This window comes from Mesocricetus auratus, unplaced genomic scaffold, assembly GCF_017639785.1.
Source record: "Mesocricetus auratus isolate SY011 unplaced genomic scaffold, BCM_Maur_2.0 Super-Scaffold_100011, whole genome shotgun sequence".
Classification (NCBI taxonomy): Eukaryota; Metazoa; Chordata; class Mammalia; order Rodentia; family Cricetidae; genus Mesocricetus; species Mesocricetus auratus.
In genome coordinates this window covers 81,356,500-81,374,313 of record NW_024429195.1, presented here as the reverse complement: position 1 = coordinate 81,374,313, position 17,814 = coordinate 81,356,500, and the positions used below count along the sequence as shown (strand labels likewise).

The window sequence follows — 17,814 nt, the reverse complement described above, 5'->3', positions numbered from 1 at the left end:
TGGATCTTGTCCCAATCTGTTGTCCGGAACACCACTTCCGGGGCAGCTACACAGGGCAAGGACCCTGCCATCCTCAGGAAAACATTGCCTGAGTGAATCCCTAAAGCAAGAACACTTGTTGGCCTGGCTAGACTCAAAGAAAGGCGTCTGCAAGGGAAGCCCTGAAGGGCTCTTCAGCCCTGTGCTTCTGAACTCTGAAGCCCATAACAAAAACCCCAGAGGTTTGGGGACACATTGACACACTGGCAAAATCCCAGACAGGATAAAGTCAGCTGTAAGGGGGAGGCCTAAGCTGAACTCATGTGTGGCCAAAGCTGAGAGCCACCAGCTAAACACACACCTTCACTTTACAGACAGCGGTGTTGAGGCCAGAAGTTGGGGTCTCCTGCTGTAGAGAAGCTCTCCCAGAGTACAGCTGCTTCAGGAGTTGAGTGTCTCCCAGGGACCCTGCTGCCCACCTACCTCAACTACCACTCTCTCTAGATGAGGAATATGACTCAAGCTGCCTAGGGCTGCATGCTCTGTCCCTTCCAGCCAGGCTCCAGTGGCATCCTGACTGTAGGCCACTCCCTTTCTCTAACTGTGAAAGACTGTGGCCCCGCCCTGCTGTTGGTGCTTGTTGTATGCATTGCTGTCCGCTCCTAACATCTGATGGGTCTTCAAAGGCCTGACTCAAGGGCTGCCTCCTCTGCAGTGTCCCCACTGTGCGCAGAACTTTGGGGAGGGTGCTCACACAGCCATTTCCCCTCATCCTCTGTGAGGGCCTTCTGCTGTGGTATTCCCAGCTACCTCCTTCTGAGGCCCTTTCTCTCTGTTCACTCTTCTGTAGAAATAGCTCGGTGTGCTGAGCACTGCCGGAGATGCCACCCGGGTGGGGTGAGGAACCTCCCACAGCATCCCCATCCGTGGACCATAGCAGCTTCCGTGGATGTAACAGTTCCAACTGAATGGACTGCTCTAAGGACTGAAACCTACCATGAAACAACAGAGCTCTTGGAGGTGACTTCTGCTTAACCTACGGTTCCAGCCATGACACGTCTTCTCCCAGCTGTGGCCAGGCATCCGAGAGACGCTGGGAGAAGGAAAAGCTGCTGGCCACCGCTGCTCCCAGGACTGAGAGCTTTCTACCTGGGCCAGGACACATGCCCACGGTGGGTCATGCTTCACCTTGACATATCGGAAAGAGATCCTGCTGGAAGCTCTTTTCTGTGTGGAGGAGAGGGAGTATGAGGGCCACTCCTGCAGGCTAGCCGGGTTATTTAGTAGTATTCGACCTTGGCACATGTTCAGCCTCAGTTACCATCTGAAAAATGGAGTTAGAGATCTTAATCTGAGGGGGGTGAAAAGGCTCAGTGAGGGTTGGGCTGTGGCTCAGTGCTGGGGAAAATGGCTATTCAGTTTGTGCAGAGTCTTGGGTTCCATCCCCAACATGACACCAGCAAGATCATGACGCATTAAAAAAAAAAAAAGATCATGACACATGTTTGGAAAGCATCTAGAATAATCACAGACGTGTACTACACATTCAGTGAACACTGACTCTCCTCCTTTCTCCTTTCCCCTCCCTCCCCTCCCTCTCTTCACTCCATCCTCTAGAAAAAGGAAGAGTTCACTTCAGCACACCAAGAGACTGTCCTGTGACAGAAGGAATGGGACCTCAGTTTCAGCCACATTCAACAATACATGAGCCCCCCCTTCCCTACAACAGGTCACCAAGAACACTATTGGATCCCAACAGCAGGACCCGGGAACCCTAGGATACCTGACACTCACACGCTCTGCCATGCCCTGTGCAGACATAGCTGTGCTACTTCCAATCCATGGCCAGCACTCAGCCATGCGCCCTGCCCCTGAAACATTCTCTCTAATGACAGGGCAGGCACACACGCTAAGAAAGTGGCAGAAGGGCAGGGCTGGACTGCGAGAATGACACTGCAGAGACTGCAGGGAATCCACGAGAGGCCAGGAGGCAGGGAGGCAGAGGACAGGCTGCTCCCCCACCCCACCCCCGCTGGCATTCAGGGACAATTACGCCCTCTCACCCAGCTGAGAGCAGTTCTCTGCCCTGTGGGCCTGCACTGAGTGGGGCGGCCTGCAGATGGCTCAGCCCAGGAGCATGTGGTTGGCAACTCCTGAACTTCTGGTGACTCGATGCCAGCTGATCCAATCAGCAATTATGTTTTATTTTGGGGCCAGAGAGACAGCAGCAAACCAGGAAAATTATAAGACACTACGGTGTTATTTTGCTAAGAATATCAACTGCAAAGTTTGTTTTTTTTTTTCTTTACCAATTGTCCTTTGGACGGTTTGGGGTTTTCAGTGTGCTAAAATAAGAAGGCCCTGGACATAGAAGTCAGATTAGAGCCAAATGTGCCAAGGCTGATTTGGGTCTTTACCCAGTGAAAACCTGGTTGGTTGTACAGCTGTTTGGGGAAGAGTGGTTCCTTCTGAGGGGACTCTGATGGTGACAGTCACTAGTAACTGTCTTATCTACCCATATAGGTGAAGTTCTTTCTGTGGTTGAATCCTCCGTGCTTTCTACTAGTTATCTGGTTTTTAATAAATCATATGCAATTATTAGCTTCGGTTCTCTATCCATAAAAGGGGAAGTACCATCTAGCTCAGAGCTCACATGCAAATCCATGGAGAAGAACCCAAGGCCCAGAAAGCATCTGGTCTAGGCCACGTTTCTAAGGTAACTAAGAAGGTGCCTTCTTGCCGAAGGTAAGTTTCTCATCATATAAAAAACTGTCTCTGTTTTTGCTGTCCTGGATTAAGCCCAAATGGACAATCAGCAAGACAGATGCAAATGGTATTTCCGAGAGCAGTTCAGCTTAGCGCAATCAAAGGGTTTGTCACTTGCCTTGGTGACTACACCATTCCAGGCTCAGCAGCTTAGCCGGAGGAAACTTTGAGAAAGTGCAAGAGAGCTCAATTCAGCACGGAGATGACTCAGGTAACTGTCAGAGGGCTTGGCCCCTCCTTTCCATTCCACAGCCCACCACTAACCAGGGCTGCTTCTCCAAAAACAAAGCCCTACTTAAGGACTTTGCCTGGGAATGGGGCATAATTGCCACTTGTAAAGGAAGCTAGACCCAGGGGAAAAAAATCCCTGAACTACATCCCCAGGAAATGGGGTGGTTTTCCTGAAACAATGTTTGCCTGCATGGGCTGGAGAGGCTAGACAATGTGCCCGGGACATCTGTGAAGGACAGTGACTCACCTACCAATGCCCTCCCCTGTGGCGGCCGGGGCCACATCCCAGCCATCCCAAGGGTTGGGCCAGGGCTACATGAACCCCTCACTAAAACAACACTCAACACCGCTACCTCCAGATGAGGTGGTCACCACTCCTCTGACTGGTCTGCCAAGACACCGTACAGGGTCATGCACACTGGTCCTGAGACAGCACAAGTAACCAACACAGCCGCCTCACACCCCCTGTGCCAGTGAAGACAGCAAGAAGGTAGGCAGCAGGAAGTCACCACACCACCTCCTGAAATCAGGACTTGGCGTTAGTCTTGGCAGATTATAAAAGCAATCTCAGAGTGGTTATACAGCCTGCCCAAAGTCACACAGCTAGGAAATGATGACACCAAGTCTGACTCTGAAGTCAAGGAAAGTGACAAATCCCACAGAGAGTTGCCCTCCCAGCATTCCAGAGAGGTGCTTGAGATGGAAAACTGACATGTGGCAAGGACTCGTCACACTTCCCCGCTTGCATAGCCACTTTCAAAAGTCACGAGTATTTGGGGACCCCTGACAGCAACCAGGTCTTGTGTTAGGCACTGGAGATAAACGGTAGACATGACTCAGTCCGTGGGCTTTCTACCCAGAGGGTCAGCTACAGTGGAAATGACTCTGCCCATGTGTCCTATGCTGCTGCTCAGCAACATAGGATGGAGAGAGAGAGACAGAGACAGAGACAGAGACAGAGACAGAGAGAGTCATCTGTGACAGAATATCCTGGGTGACTTTCAATACAGCATAGCAGACACCCTATGTGTGACCTAAGCCTGATTTGATCTCGTCATGAAGACGGCAGTGTATACATGCTAGGAAGCTTACTGGCAATGGCCAGGTCACTGGGGCACCAAAGGAAACCCCATTATCAGATCTCTGTTGAGTCTTGGCAAGGGCAGCAGGTAAAGCCCCAGGAGACACTGAGTTTGCAATCACCTGTTTGCTTTGTCCAAGTCACACCTGGAGTACCAAGACAGAGAAATAAGAGGGCATCACTGGACACCATGAGGCCACCAAGGGTATCCAAATTCTAGTCCCCAGCAGCCCCCAGAACAGAGGACAGGTGATAGGCTTGAGAGAAGGTGGAACAAAGATGTTCTCAGGGTCCTGCCTTTGCATGACTCTAAGAATTTGTCATCTTTTCCCACCAGGCACCATGGACTATGGAAATACAACACTAAGACTTCAGCACTGAAGAAAGCCCTGAGATTATAACAAGGCCATCACTCCCCCACACATGCATTTCTCCGCAGTTACCCTAAGTTGGCATTGGCTTAGTTGCTCAACCACCAGCTCTCAGAGCCAGAAACAGTCAACTAACTGACATTCCTGCAGGAGGACCAGCCCGAGAGTCTCTACAACCAGACTTAAGTGACTTGCAACTGTTGCTATGGTGACCAGGCTTCCTGACTGCCCCTCGCTTCCCATGAAATACCAAGTTTCCCAAGTCCAGCATTCTATTGTCTGCAACACCATGCTTGGCTTACCACCTTGTTAAACTAACGAGCCAGAAAGACAGTGAGGGTCTCGTTACATCCATACCCCCAACCAGGGTGTCTTCCATAGAGAGTACAGCAGGTAGGCTGTCCCTGGGTCTCAGTAATCCCATGTGGGGTGTGGGTGGTGAGTTTACCCATGATCACACTTCCTGGGGGTGCCAGCAGAGGGCTTCACTCTACTGAAGTTCAAGTCCCATCATGAAGAACTGGGGACTACATGATCTCAGAGGCCAGGCCCCAGGAAGGTCAAAAGTGCAGTCCCGCACAAATCCTCCACACATCTCAAAATTGACTTTCCCAGAGCTTCTAACACGTTCCTGGATTACAGTTATCAAAATGCCCAAGATGAGAAACGGTTCAGATTTGTGTTCTCTGCCGCCCCTCCCGCCCCTGTCAGACTTTTGAAATATTCGTACATACACAGTGAGATACCTTGAGGTAGGATCCAAGTCTAAACAAAAGATTCACTTGTATTTCATATGTATCTTACATACAGAGCCTGAAGATAACACTATACATTATGTCGATGCATCTTCATTTTGACTGTGACCCGTTATATAAGGTCAGACGTGGAATTTTCTGCTTATGCTGCCATGTTGCTGCTCAAAAAGTTTTGCGTTTGGCAGTATTTTGGACTTCAGATTAAGGATGCTGAACATGAAGACAATCACTGCAGGTAAAATGTCAGGACATGGAAGGCATTTCAAATCCCCAAAACACACTGAGTGCAGAGAGGCCCGGGGTCCTACCTGGATGGGATTGTAGAGTTCCTGTAGGGGACTTCGCGATCCCTTCCGGCAGCAGATGTCCATACCGAAGGGATTCCTCCGCATGACTGGGGAGAGAAAGTGAAGCTCGTCAGAAAATAGCTACAAAGGCTTGCTGTCTGACATAGGGAAGAATCTGGGAGGGAGGAGGGGGCAGAGTGCAAAGGAGGAAAGCCAAGCTCGTGCCACAGAGAGCCCACTGCTGCCCCGCTGCAAAGTGTCCACACCCACAGCACAGACCACACTAAACCGCTTTCCGCAGCACACAAGAAAATGAGGCAGGCATCTAAAGCTCACCGAGATACAACCCGCCACAGGAGGCACCGTCAGAGTGCCCAAGGAAACACGTGTGTCTGTCCTGGATGTGGTGACACAGCCTCACATCACCCAGCAGGAGAGCTGTGGTCTGAGAACCGCATCATCAGATGACACAGTCACACACACTGAGACAATGTGGGACAGTTGTTCCCAGAGGCCCCGTGGTGAGGCTGCTGAGGCAGGACACGGAAGACTTTCACGGTAAGCATCCATCCTAGTTTGCTTTCTGTTGCTGTGACAAACACCAGGATCAATGGCACCTGGACAGGAAAGGGTCGGTTCCACCTCACAGCCTACAGTTCTCCATGGAGGCAGGACAGACGCAGAACTCTGAAGGGACGCTACAGACTGTTCCTCATGGCTCACTCAGCCCGCTTTCTTATACCAGCCAGGACCAGCTGCCCAGGGCTGGCACCGTCCACGGTGAGCTGGGTCCTCCATCATCAGTTAGCAATCAAGAGAAATGTCCCTCGCACATGTCCAGGCTAATCTGAGGGAGGCAACGCCTGAACTGAGGTTCCCCTTCTGGGCAGGTCAGGCTGGCAACTAAGATTAGTCATTGCAGCAGCCTCGTGAGAAGCAATACATCCTAAAGTAACGACAAGAACTGGAGAACATAAATACAGACCAGTAGCTCATCTGCTCATGTCTGCTGTTGCATCCTGTACCTGAGGAGACATGCTGTGCTTTTATAGAAGTGTGGCGCAGTGTGTGCTTATGCCAGTGCCACAGTAGCTTCCTGTAGCAGCTCTGTGACATTTCCATGGCGATGGTGTCACTTTGACAGAACTCTCATCTCCATTGTAGTCCCACACAGCTGGATGCTGACTGTATGCCTACCATACAGTACAGCACGCAGACAACACCTCAGACAATGTCTCTTCCTCCGCACCTAAGACCTGGGCTCCTGAGAATGGGGTGAACCATTTCCCAGGGGTTCCCTCCACAGTAAGTCAGAAGCCCTGGCTTTCTCAAGCCTTCTACAATTTGCATTTTCATTAAAATACCAACTTGAGGCAGACGTGATGAAGGTCTGTGGTTCTAGAAAGAGCCAGCACTTATAACTGATAGGAGAATTAGAACTCTTCACCTTTCAGCAGTGAGGGGGGGCAAGAATCCCTGTCAATAGAAATGAGCCCTTTCTTTCTTCATTTACCCCTAAATCCATGCACCTTCAACACTAACACCTAACTACAGACAGACGGAGGGAGGGAAGGAGGGAGAATGGGAGGGGGTTGGGAGGGAGGGAGAATGGGAGTGGGAAGGGAGGGAGGACAGAAAAAAAGGAGGGAGCGGGAGAGGCATGTGGAGGATCAGATGAGCATGGGCTTGGTTCAAACACCTAACAGTTCGTTACAGAGTATTACCGTAACGAAGATGAATGGAACAGGACTACCACAGCTCCTCAGAAGCCCAGAGAACACCATGGTGTGTGGTGGTGGCCAAGTACAGTCCCTCGTGCCCTGGAACAGACTGCCTGGGCTTCAGTGCGGCTCTAACCATACACCAGTTGTGAGACCGTAGGCAAACCATCTATCCCCTCTGTCTCTCTCCTCACCTGTGTAAGGGGGTTGAAAGAGAACCTCTTTGGGTTGGTTGTGAAGGTTGAGTTACGACGCAGACTGTTTAAAATGTTCTTGGCAGATAGGCACGTTGGAAGTTCCTGAAGCTGTTCTAGATAATATACTAGATTATGATCAATGTTGCTTGACTGCTGGTAGAAAGATGGGAATACCTCTCTTCCTGAGAGGAAGTTGGGCCGAGAGGGAGTTGACCACACTTCAGTCAAGAGGGCTGGATGAAGGCGGCTGCTGTTCAGGTGTCCACCTGCGGCGGTTGGGAAGCAGAGAGTCTGGAGCTTGAGAGATGGTTCATTTGGCAAAGTCATTACCGTGGAAGCATGTAGGCCTGAGTTTCAATCCCTCGGAGCCCACATTAAAAAACAAATATAACTGCATATATCCAAGAGTGGATAGCCCAAGCCCTAGAGAAATAGAATGGAGGACCCTGGAACTCATCAGTCAACTAACCGAGCTGAAGTGCTGAGCTCAGGTTCAATGAGAGACCTTGTCCCAGAAAATAGGGTGTCACATAATAGAGGAAGATGCTTGACAACCACCTTTGGCTTCTGTAATTGAGCATGTACACACACGCACACACACACACACACGTTTAATTTTCATAAGCAACAGGTAACTTCTGGAAGGTTTCCAGGTGAACCAAGTCCCTCTCTTGATTCCTCCCTCTGAGCCTGGGGAGACCCTGAGGGAAAAACATCCATTCCTGGGAAGAAAGTCTACGTGTCCTCTCTCCTTTCTCTTGCCTTCCTAGGAGGAGGCTGACATGAATTTTCTGGAAAGGACAAGTGGCACTTAGCTATGTGTCATCGCAGGGTCAAAGAACAATAGAAGAAGAGGAAGGGAAAGATGGCAGCAAGGTAGAAAGCTTCATTTACAGACAGGAATGGGACACCCACTGAATCTTCCTGTTAGGAAATATGACTCTTCTGTTGTTTTGTTTTAATGGCTTAACAAAAATAGGCAGTAGGCAGGGTTTTCCCTGAGGCTGGAGTTTGGTGATCCCTGCCCTGGAGCCTGGGGCTCCAATACAAGCTCTGTACACACCCTGCAGGTCCAGCACCTTCCCATGGGAGGAGCGATCTTTGAGCAAAAGTCAACACATAAAAGCCATTAGAATTTGATTAGGCTGTCCAGAAATAAACACTGCTTCTTTGTTCCTCCGTGGCTGCCCCAGGAAAGTGAGGGGGAAATTCTACTTTGTGTTTTTCTTTAATTTATAACTTCATTTTTTTTTCATTTCCACCAAAAAGGAGGTAAACTGTTGAGGGCACGCGGGTCCTCCATCTGTACAATGGCCTAGCAGCACTTGGAGGGGAGAACACGGCCATAAAACGTGTGAAATCATGCCCACGTCATACAAGACTGAAGTCCGAGAATGGCAGCAGACAGGTTCATCAGGACCTGCCACACTGAATGCCCTACCGTGGAACCCATTAAATCTGCTTTTATAGGGGGTAGTATTATTTAATTGGTTTATTTTTCTAAAACAAGGCCTTTAAGAAGCCTGGACGTGTGGGGCCTGCAGCTCAGGTCCTTTCCTGGTGACTTCATGGGGCGCCATGTGAACTGGCTTTGGCACCCCAGGCCACAGAAGCCAAAGGGGCCTGTGTGCTATTTATAAGTGTGACAGCAAGCATGCCCCATGCAGAAGGCCTGTGTGTGTGCGGAGGACACAAAGCCTTTCAGGGACATCACAGTGCCTCTAAACATTTCAGCTTAGATTTCAGATTTCAGACTTTTTGGATAAAGGATGAGCAGCTGGCCCAGCAAGATGGTTCAGTGGGTATAGGTACCAGTGCCTAGTCTGGGACCCCACACAGTGGAACAAGAGAACAGTCTCATGCAATTTGTCCTCTGATGTTCACACGCACAGGCACACAAGTACACACCACAATTATCTAATTAATTTTCAAGAGAATGAAAGAATGGCCAGCTAATAAGTCTATACAAATATCCAAATGGAACTCAGCATCCTAGGCAGTTCCCACGAATGTGGGTGGTAAACAGAGTCCATAAATTCTCACAAAACCCACACATGCACCCAGGCCATCTGTGGAAACGTCCCCAGAGAACCCTGTCTATGAGCTTACATCTGACCTCAAAGAATCTTTGGGGCTTCGAATTCAATTTGTTCAGATCTGAGGGGCTCTCAGACTTCATCTGGCCACTAGTGCTCCTTCTCAAAGGATAAAAGTGGGCCAGTGGAGGACACAATGGCCTGTTACACAGGGGTCAGTGGAGGGACAGAATGGCCTGTTACACAGGGGGTCAGTGGAGGGACAGAATGGCCTGTTACACAGGGGGTCAGTGGAGGGACAGAATGGCCTGTTACACAGGGGGCCAGTGGAGGGACACAATGGCCTGTTACACAGGGGGTCAGTGGAGGGACACAATGGCCTGTTACACAGGGGGCCAGTGGAGGGACACAATGGCCTGTTACACAGGGGGCCAGTGGAGGGACACAATGGCCTGTTACACAGGGGGTCAGTGGAGGGACAGAATGGCATGTTACACAGGGGGTCAGTGGAGTGACACAATGGCCTGTTACACAGGGGTCAGTGGAGGGACAGAATGGCCTGTTACACAGGGGGTCAGTGGAGGGACAGAATGGCCTGTTACACAGGGGGTCAGTGGAGGGACAGAATGGCCTGTTACACAGGGGGCCAGTGGAGGGACACAATGGCCTGTTACACAGGGGGCCAGTGGAGGGACAGAATGGCCTGTTACACAGGGGGTCAGTGGAGGGACAGAATGGCCTGTAACACAGGGAACCTGCAGAGCTGACCTAGGATGGCCTAGTCCACCCAGATCTCATCCTCAGTGGCAAGGTTTCACAGAAGATGTCACTGCCCTTCTGCAAATCCACAGGAGGTTCTTAATACATATGAGTGACATGAACAAAAATGAAAGAAGAGGCCAGGCTTTCTGAGGATTTCGTCAACGGCATCGATTCTACAGATGGACATGACACCAAACCACTAACTAAAAGTTGGAGAATGGGGCAGAAAAGTTATGGAGTTGTTGCTGACAGACCCCTCTCCACGGCCCAGTTCCCTTTCCAAATGGTTACATTGGCCTTCTTAGTCAACACAGTCAAGGCAGAGCTAGGGAGGTAAATGTGGGTATCAGGACTGAGTTAGATCTTCAGAACCCGCAGAAAAATGCCGGGCTTGCTGGTGCACACCTGTAATCAGCTCTGAAGAGAGGAGGCAGGAGAATCCAGGGAGTGAGCTCATGGTCAGACCTAATGAGTGAACTCCAGGCCAATGAGAGGCCTCGTCTCGAAGGATGTCCTTTGGTTTCCATGCACACCGGCACAAGTGTGTACATGTGTACACACACAGAGAGAGAGAGAGAGAGAGAGAGAGAGAGACACAGAGAGAGTACACACACACACACACACAGAGAGAGAGAGAGACACACACACACACAGAGAGTACACACACACACACAGAGAGAGAGAGAGAGAGAGAGAGAGAGAGAGAGAGAGAGAGAGAGAGAGTTGGGGGAGACCTAAAACAAGCAGGCAAAAGCATCAAGAGAAGTTAATATGAGGAGATGCCCCCAGAACCGCAGTGTATGTCCAGCGGCTCCATAACTACCCTATCACCTTCCCTCCTCAGAGTGCACAGATTGGGAGACAGCTCCCATATCTGTGTCCATTAGCATTTAAGGTCATAAAGCAAGGACCACACTGAATAGAACTCCAGCTGAAGGTCATGGATATAAATCTAAGAATTCAGTAAACGTTCCAGGCATCACAGGAAAGACACGCAACAGCATTCATCTAAGGATCAGGAGATTCACTGACCTGGAAGTCTTCCCCCGGGCTCCAGGAACCAGTGTGGAAGAACAGACTCGCTCATTCAAATACTCTTACTGCCGGGTAAGGATGGCCACTGAATGGATTCATCAAAACCAGGAGCTTCTGCAATCACCTCCCCCAGTCCTGGGGGTTCTGGTCCCCAGCAGTAATATGAGCAAGTGGGGGTCTGTGTCTACTTCAGAAAGCACAAGGTCCTGCCCGAGGAATACCACTCGTGAAAGCCTTAAATCGGGGTGGGGGCAGGGGCGGGGACAAGGAGGGTGTCCCAGGGATGGCTGTGGAGGTGACTTTCGTGCAAGCACGGGGTGGACGTGAAGAGCCCAGGAAGAGTCTTCAGAGCAGGGTGTGACGCAGCCAAGGCAGGAAGTACACCGGGAAGGTGTTGTGCGACCCTCGGACTCCTATGCTGACGGCTGGGGTGGGGGTTGTTTGGGAGGTGATCCAGACACGGGTTACTGTCTGAATACAAGTGACATTTGTCCCCTGGAGGACAAATACAACCATGAAGCTGGAAGCAGACATCCAGCAGACTCTAACCTGCAGGAAGTAACTTCCTGTTGTTTAGATGGCACACAGACCACCGTTGATTGTTGCGGTCTAAGACACACGGCTCAGGAAATGATCTGAGTAACCACTCACTCATGGAGGGCACGGTGGGGGAGGGGGACAGCAGACATGAAAGAGGGATACCCAGGCATGGAGAAATGGATGGCCAGGGGAAACTGTCCATGAGCTGTGGCTAGAACCAGGGTGTCCACTGGGGACAGTAGATGGCCACCTCAGCGTGGCTATGCTATCTAGAACGGACCCCAGTACGGGCTGGACCTGTTAGCTCTCTCCTGAGCATCTTAGTGTTGTAAGCCTGAAGGACGGGCCAAGGATCACAGGGGGTGGACTGGTCTTAGGTGGGAATATGTGTGACCTTGGCAGCTAGTGACTCAAGTTCTGTCATCACCTGCAAGAGCCCCACTCAAACTTGAATTCAGCCCTGAGAAAAGGACATCAGGCCAGTGGGACTGTGACCCACAGAATGGCTTCAAAAGGTGACTCCAAAATGGCCTAAAATACCTTTTTTTTTTTTTTTACTTAAAACCAAGGGTGGTTTCAAATTATTAGAGATTGTGAATGTGCAAAAGAAATAAATCTACAGCCACAGAAACTGGATCTCTGTCTACCTAAGGCCAGGGCTGGGGCCAGGAGTAACAATGGAGACATGTGCTTCTTTTTCAGCATGATGGAGAACTCATTAAATTGGGTCATGGGGGAATCTGCTGAGCTCTGTCAATTTGGCCCGGTTCATAGAACACTACACTTAAAACAAGTAAAATCTATGCATAAATTCAATGCTCAATAAGACTATTTCCAAAAAAAATGCTTTTCAGGACAAGACTGGCAGTATTAATATTTTCAAGATTTTGGCCTATTTGAGAAGATCCACCTAGCAATACCAACATGTAAGATTTAATCGAACAGTATTTTTGTCCTGGTATAAGTTAAAAATCTTTCTAAATTTGAACTATCAGGTTTATATTATTTAGATGTTCACTTCTTCAGGGAACTGGAGTATTCAAAAAGGACTTTAAAATTTAATCGTAATTTAAATTATTTAAAGCCAGTTAAAAAGTTTCTTAAAGGTTAAATATTAATCAAAGGCCATGCTAGATGTTAACTGGTAGGGTTTATTGAGATTCTTAGAGGTAGGCTGTGGAATTTGGAACTTTAATTTCTTAGAAGCCTTTTCTGCACACAAGAGTCAGCCTCTTGATAACAGGAGTGACAGGGCTTGGCTGCTTTAGGCTAACCATAAAGTAGAGAGCATGACTGCCTGGGGTGAAGGCGGCAGCCCACATCCCAAACCTAACCATAAGTAACTCCAAAGCCCCGCAGTGGTAGGATTTATAGTGGAAAACTCAAGTCCCTTTGGAAAAGTGGCTCACAGAACCAGAGCTGGCAGCTGACCCAGGAAAGCCCATATAAATTCACTTTATATCTCTTCCGATGAGACAAAACAGACAACATTGCAATACATATCTTGCATCCACCGTGCAGAAGACATTCCCAGCCTTGAGCAGTTAAGTTTTCAGTTACTGCCTTAACTGATGGGGAATTCACCCTCTGCCCTGCAGTTTCCTGGAACGCCTATGAATATATTTTGCAGCTGCAGATAACCCGCCAGCATACTTTGTGCCTGGTGTCTGGTGCTCCAAGTTTGACTTTCCAACTTGGACACGTTGGTGTCTGCCTCTGGGATTCCCCCACACTCACGGACAAGTGACGCCGAGGCTCTGGGTGATAAGAAGCCCTTTGAGTCAGCTTTGCTGGCGCTCCTGAAGCTGGGGCCGCTAGGTCCAAACCTGTTGCTCTCTGTATTCAGCCCTGCACTGGGTAGCTTCATGTCAGCATAGGGCAAGCTGCATCTGCACACTAGTCTCTTGCTCGGGGCACCAGCCCCTCCTGCCACACAGCCCCTGTGAACGTCAATGGGAATGTTTGCTTCTTTAAGACGACTCTGGGAGACCCTGAGGCCCCTAGCCTTCTCCTTTCTCCTTTGTCTCTACCTAGCTTGGAAGGCAGGAAACATGGTGCTGTGGGTGGAACTGTGCCCCTCCCTCAATCATATCACAAATGTAACTTTATTTGAAAATGAGTTTTTGTTAATATAATTATAGTTCCATGGAAAGGAGGGCATAGGTCATAGTGGATGAGGATGGGCTCCAAGTCACATGACTTGTGTCCCAATGAGAGAAGAAGATAGGCACACACAAGGAGGAGGGCCATAAGAAGATAGCCAAAGGCACTGAAAGGGCGCAATAATAAGACAAGGAATGCCAAGGGTTGCCAGAAGCTTCTGGAAGCTGGGGTGCAGGGTGGAGCAAGGATTCTCCCCTGTCGAGGCCTTCAAGAGGAACATGGCCAACTAAGTTCTTGATTTTGCATGGCCGTTTTCCAGGGCCTGGGAGCACAGATCTCTGTTGTTTTAAGCCACCCAGTTTGTGTTCATTATTACAAAGCCCTAGCGCACTAATGATGGGGGACGTCCTTCTGTATATGTGTTTCTCTTATTGGTTGATGAATACAACACTGTTAGGCCAATAGAGGCACTAATGATGGGGGACGTCCTTCTGTATATGTGTTTCTCTTAGTGGTTGATGAATACAACACTGTTAGGCCAATAGAGGCACTAATGATGGGGGACGTCCTTCTGTATATGTGTTTCTCTTAGTGGTTGATGAATACAACACTGTTAGGCCAATAGAGGCACTAATGATGGGGGACGTCCTTCTGTATATGTGTTTCTCTTATTGGTTGATGAATACAACACTGTTAGGCCAATAGAGGCACTAATGATGGGGGACGCCCTTCTGTATATGTGTTTCTCTTAGTGGTTGATGAATACAACACTGTTAGGCCAATAGAGGCACTAATGATGGGGACGTCCTTCTGTATATGTGTTTCTCTTATTGGTTGATGAATACAACACTGTTAGGCCAATAGAGGCACTAATGATGGGGGACGTCCTTCTGTATATGTGTTTCTCTTAGTGGTTGATGAATACAACACTGTTAGGCCAATAGAGGCACTAATGATGGGGGACGTCCTTCTGTATATGTGTTTCTCTTAGTGGTTGATGAATACAACACTGTTAGGCCAATAGAGGCACTAATGATGGGGGACGTCCTTCTGTATATGTGTTTCTCTTATTGGTTGATGAATACAACACTGTTAGGCCAATAGAGGCACTAATGATGGGGGACGTCCTTCTGTATATGTGTTTCTCTTATTGGTTGATGAATACAACACTGTTAGGCCAATAGAGGCACTAATGATGGGGGACGTCCTTCTGTATATGTGTTTCTCTTATTGGTTGATGAATACAACACTGTTAGGCCAATAGAGGCACTAATGATGGGGGACGTCCTTCTGTATATGTGTTTCTCTTAGTGGTTGATGAATACAACACTGTTAGGCCAATAGAGGCACTAATGATGGGGGACGTCCTTCTGTATATGTGTTTCTCTTAGTGGTTGATGAATACAACACTGTTAGGCCAATAGAGGCACTAATGATGGGGGACGTCCTTCTGTATATATGTTTCTCTTATTGGTTGATGAATACAACACTGTTAGGCCAATAGAGGCAGGAAGGTAGGTGGGGCTAGGAGACAAAGAGAATTCTGGGAAAGGTAGGCAGAGAGGTGCCAGAGAGAGACACCATGTAGCCCAGGAAGGAGTAAAAACTCTGGATCCTTCTCCTGTAAGATAAGACCATGTGGAAATACTTAGATTAATAGAAATGGGTTAATAATTAGGACAGAGCTAGCCAATAAGAAGCCCTAGCCATTGGCCAACAGTTTTATATTAATATAACATCTGGGGCTACAGGGTGGCAGGACCTGTCAGGACAAGAACCTCCAGCTACCCACTAACCTACATGAATTCACAACAAGTTCATACATGTTCCCAACAAGACATGTATGTGTCTCCTCTCCTAACATTGCTATAAGTCCTGTAAAGGCTGAGAGTAAAGACCCAGTCCCAGCTAAGTGTTGCATGAGGGACAATTGAGTATGATTCCTGTAGTGGTTTGGGGAAAAAATGGCCCCCATAGGCCTACAGGGAGTGGCACTATTATGAAGTGGGTGGTCATGATGGTGCATGCCTTTAATCCTACCACTGAGGAGGTAGGGCAGTCCCATTCTCATGAGACCATAGAGTCTACATAGAAAGCAGTACTGGAGTGACTTTGAGAGTCTTCCTTGCAATGACTCCAACATAACACCAGATCCAGTGCTAAGGATGTAACTGGAAGCCATGTTCTAAACAAAGGGTTGGAATCTCCCCAAAGAAAACCAAAACATTATCTGCAGTCTGAGCCAGAGTTCTTTTTCTGCTTCCCATCAACATCCCCTGCAGGGTGGGGGTGAAACCCAGGGCCTCGGTTTCTCCTAACCCTGAGCCATCCCACCTCTAGATCCCAAGAGACTGCAAACGAGAACGTAGCCTGTGTCTCAAGATCCCAAGAGACTCACAGATAACCCCAGCTGCTGCTGTTGAGGAGTGTGGAGGGGGGGTGAAGGGCATAAAAATGGGTGCTGGAGAAGAGCCACAGAGGCATGGAGGGTGGGGCAGAGACAGCTCTGTGTGTATCAAATTTTCTGCTTGAAGTGTGGCCGGCAGGGCCAGGCCACTACAGCTGCATCCTGTTACACATGCCCATGTTCCCAGCTGCCTCCTCCCTGTGAATCCAAGATGTCCCTGGACCTGGCTCCCTGTCTCTGCAGCCAGGTGGGAGTAGGTGCAGGGGAGAGAGAAGAACAAACAAACCTTAGGCAACCGTCCCGAGTTCCCCAGGGGATGCTTAGCATTTGAAGACGTTAACCCCGTTAAGTATAAATGTAAAAGCTTCGTGACAGGAAAATGCAAGAGAGTCACATCTTTCTCTGGAAAATCTAAAAGCCATGCCCAAGCTCCTTGTTGCTGAGATAGGCTTGAAGGTGTGGCCTCTTGGTGGGTAACAGGAACATTTAGGCCGTGTTTAGCTACTAAAAGTCCTTCGGAGTGAGCCAGGCAGGGCCTATCTGTGCAATCAAATTAAAACGCCATCAAACAATGAGATATTTGCAATCTGTTACAGCTACGGGAAGTCTCAGCACCCGTGTCTCTAGGAACAGCCAGTGGGTCAGATACGGTCTGGTTCTAAGTCGGCTGACACCTGCTGTCTGGGTGACAGGGTGGCATGCATCTGTGATGTTGGTGGGGAGATGGGGACAGGAGGATCCCTGGAATCTGCTGCTAATGACTCCAGTCAAATCAGTGAGCTCCCTGTTAGTGAGAGACCCTGTCTCATCCTGATCTCAAGTCAGAGAGCAACCTGAGGAAGATGTCCAGGGCCCACCTCTAGCTTCTGCACACAAACGTATGCATGTACGTGTGCACAAATCCACAGGAATATGTATACACACACACACACACACACACAAAACGTACATACGCATGCACACACACTGGGGGGCTTCTTACAGGAATATATATGCATGTTCACACACACAAACACACGCATGCACGCACGCACACATACACATGGGTGGCCTCTCAACTATTAATTTTTTCTGCCTTAAAAATTTGTTGAAATTCAACAGAATTATATGAAAATAGCTGTCCCTATGTAAGCATGAATTGTATTAATATTTTAACAGATATTACTATTCTATGCCTTCCTCTGTTTTGTTTTGATTTCTGCAATCCCTGACTACAGCAGACTTGGTCACTCTTATATTTTGGTTGTGAGCCTAGCCTTTAACGGCTGAGCCATCTCTCCAGCCCCAGACTTGGTCATTCTTAAAGAACAGAGTTAACTTAATTTGTCTGGAGAGCCAGGACAGCCCAAAGCAGGGTCCCGGCATGAACGTGGACCTGGCTTCTGGTGAAGCCCTCACGCTGCGTCTTAACATGGTTGAGGGTATGACCTGGTAATAACAGTGCAAAAATGCTAGCTCAGGGTCTCCCTTCCTTGTCTACTAAAGCCACCGATGCTATTATGAGAACCCAACCTAATGATGTCATCTAATGTTAACTGCTCTC

General features: G+C 48.9%; 1 protein-coding gene across 3 annotated transcripts in view; it reads right to left on the bottom strand.

The window, feature by feature from the left end:
* The window catches only part of Chst11 (carbohydrate sulfotransferase 11), a 206,951-nt gene that overhangs the window by 92,774 nt on the left and 96,363 nt on the right, over positions 1 to 17,814 (bottom strand). For 2 of the 3 annotated variants that reach the window (XM_005083809.4, XM_005083808.4), the window contains exon 2: positions 5,492 to 5,577. In XM_005083809.4, the coding sequence (XP_005083866.1) occupies positions 5,492 to 5,577 (86 nt within the window). Of the gene's footprint in view, positions 1 to 5,491; positions 5,578 to 7,385; positions 7,672 to 17,814 lie in introns of those variants that run through there. The other variant, XM_021235105.2, reaches the window with a different exon arrangement.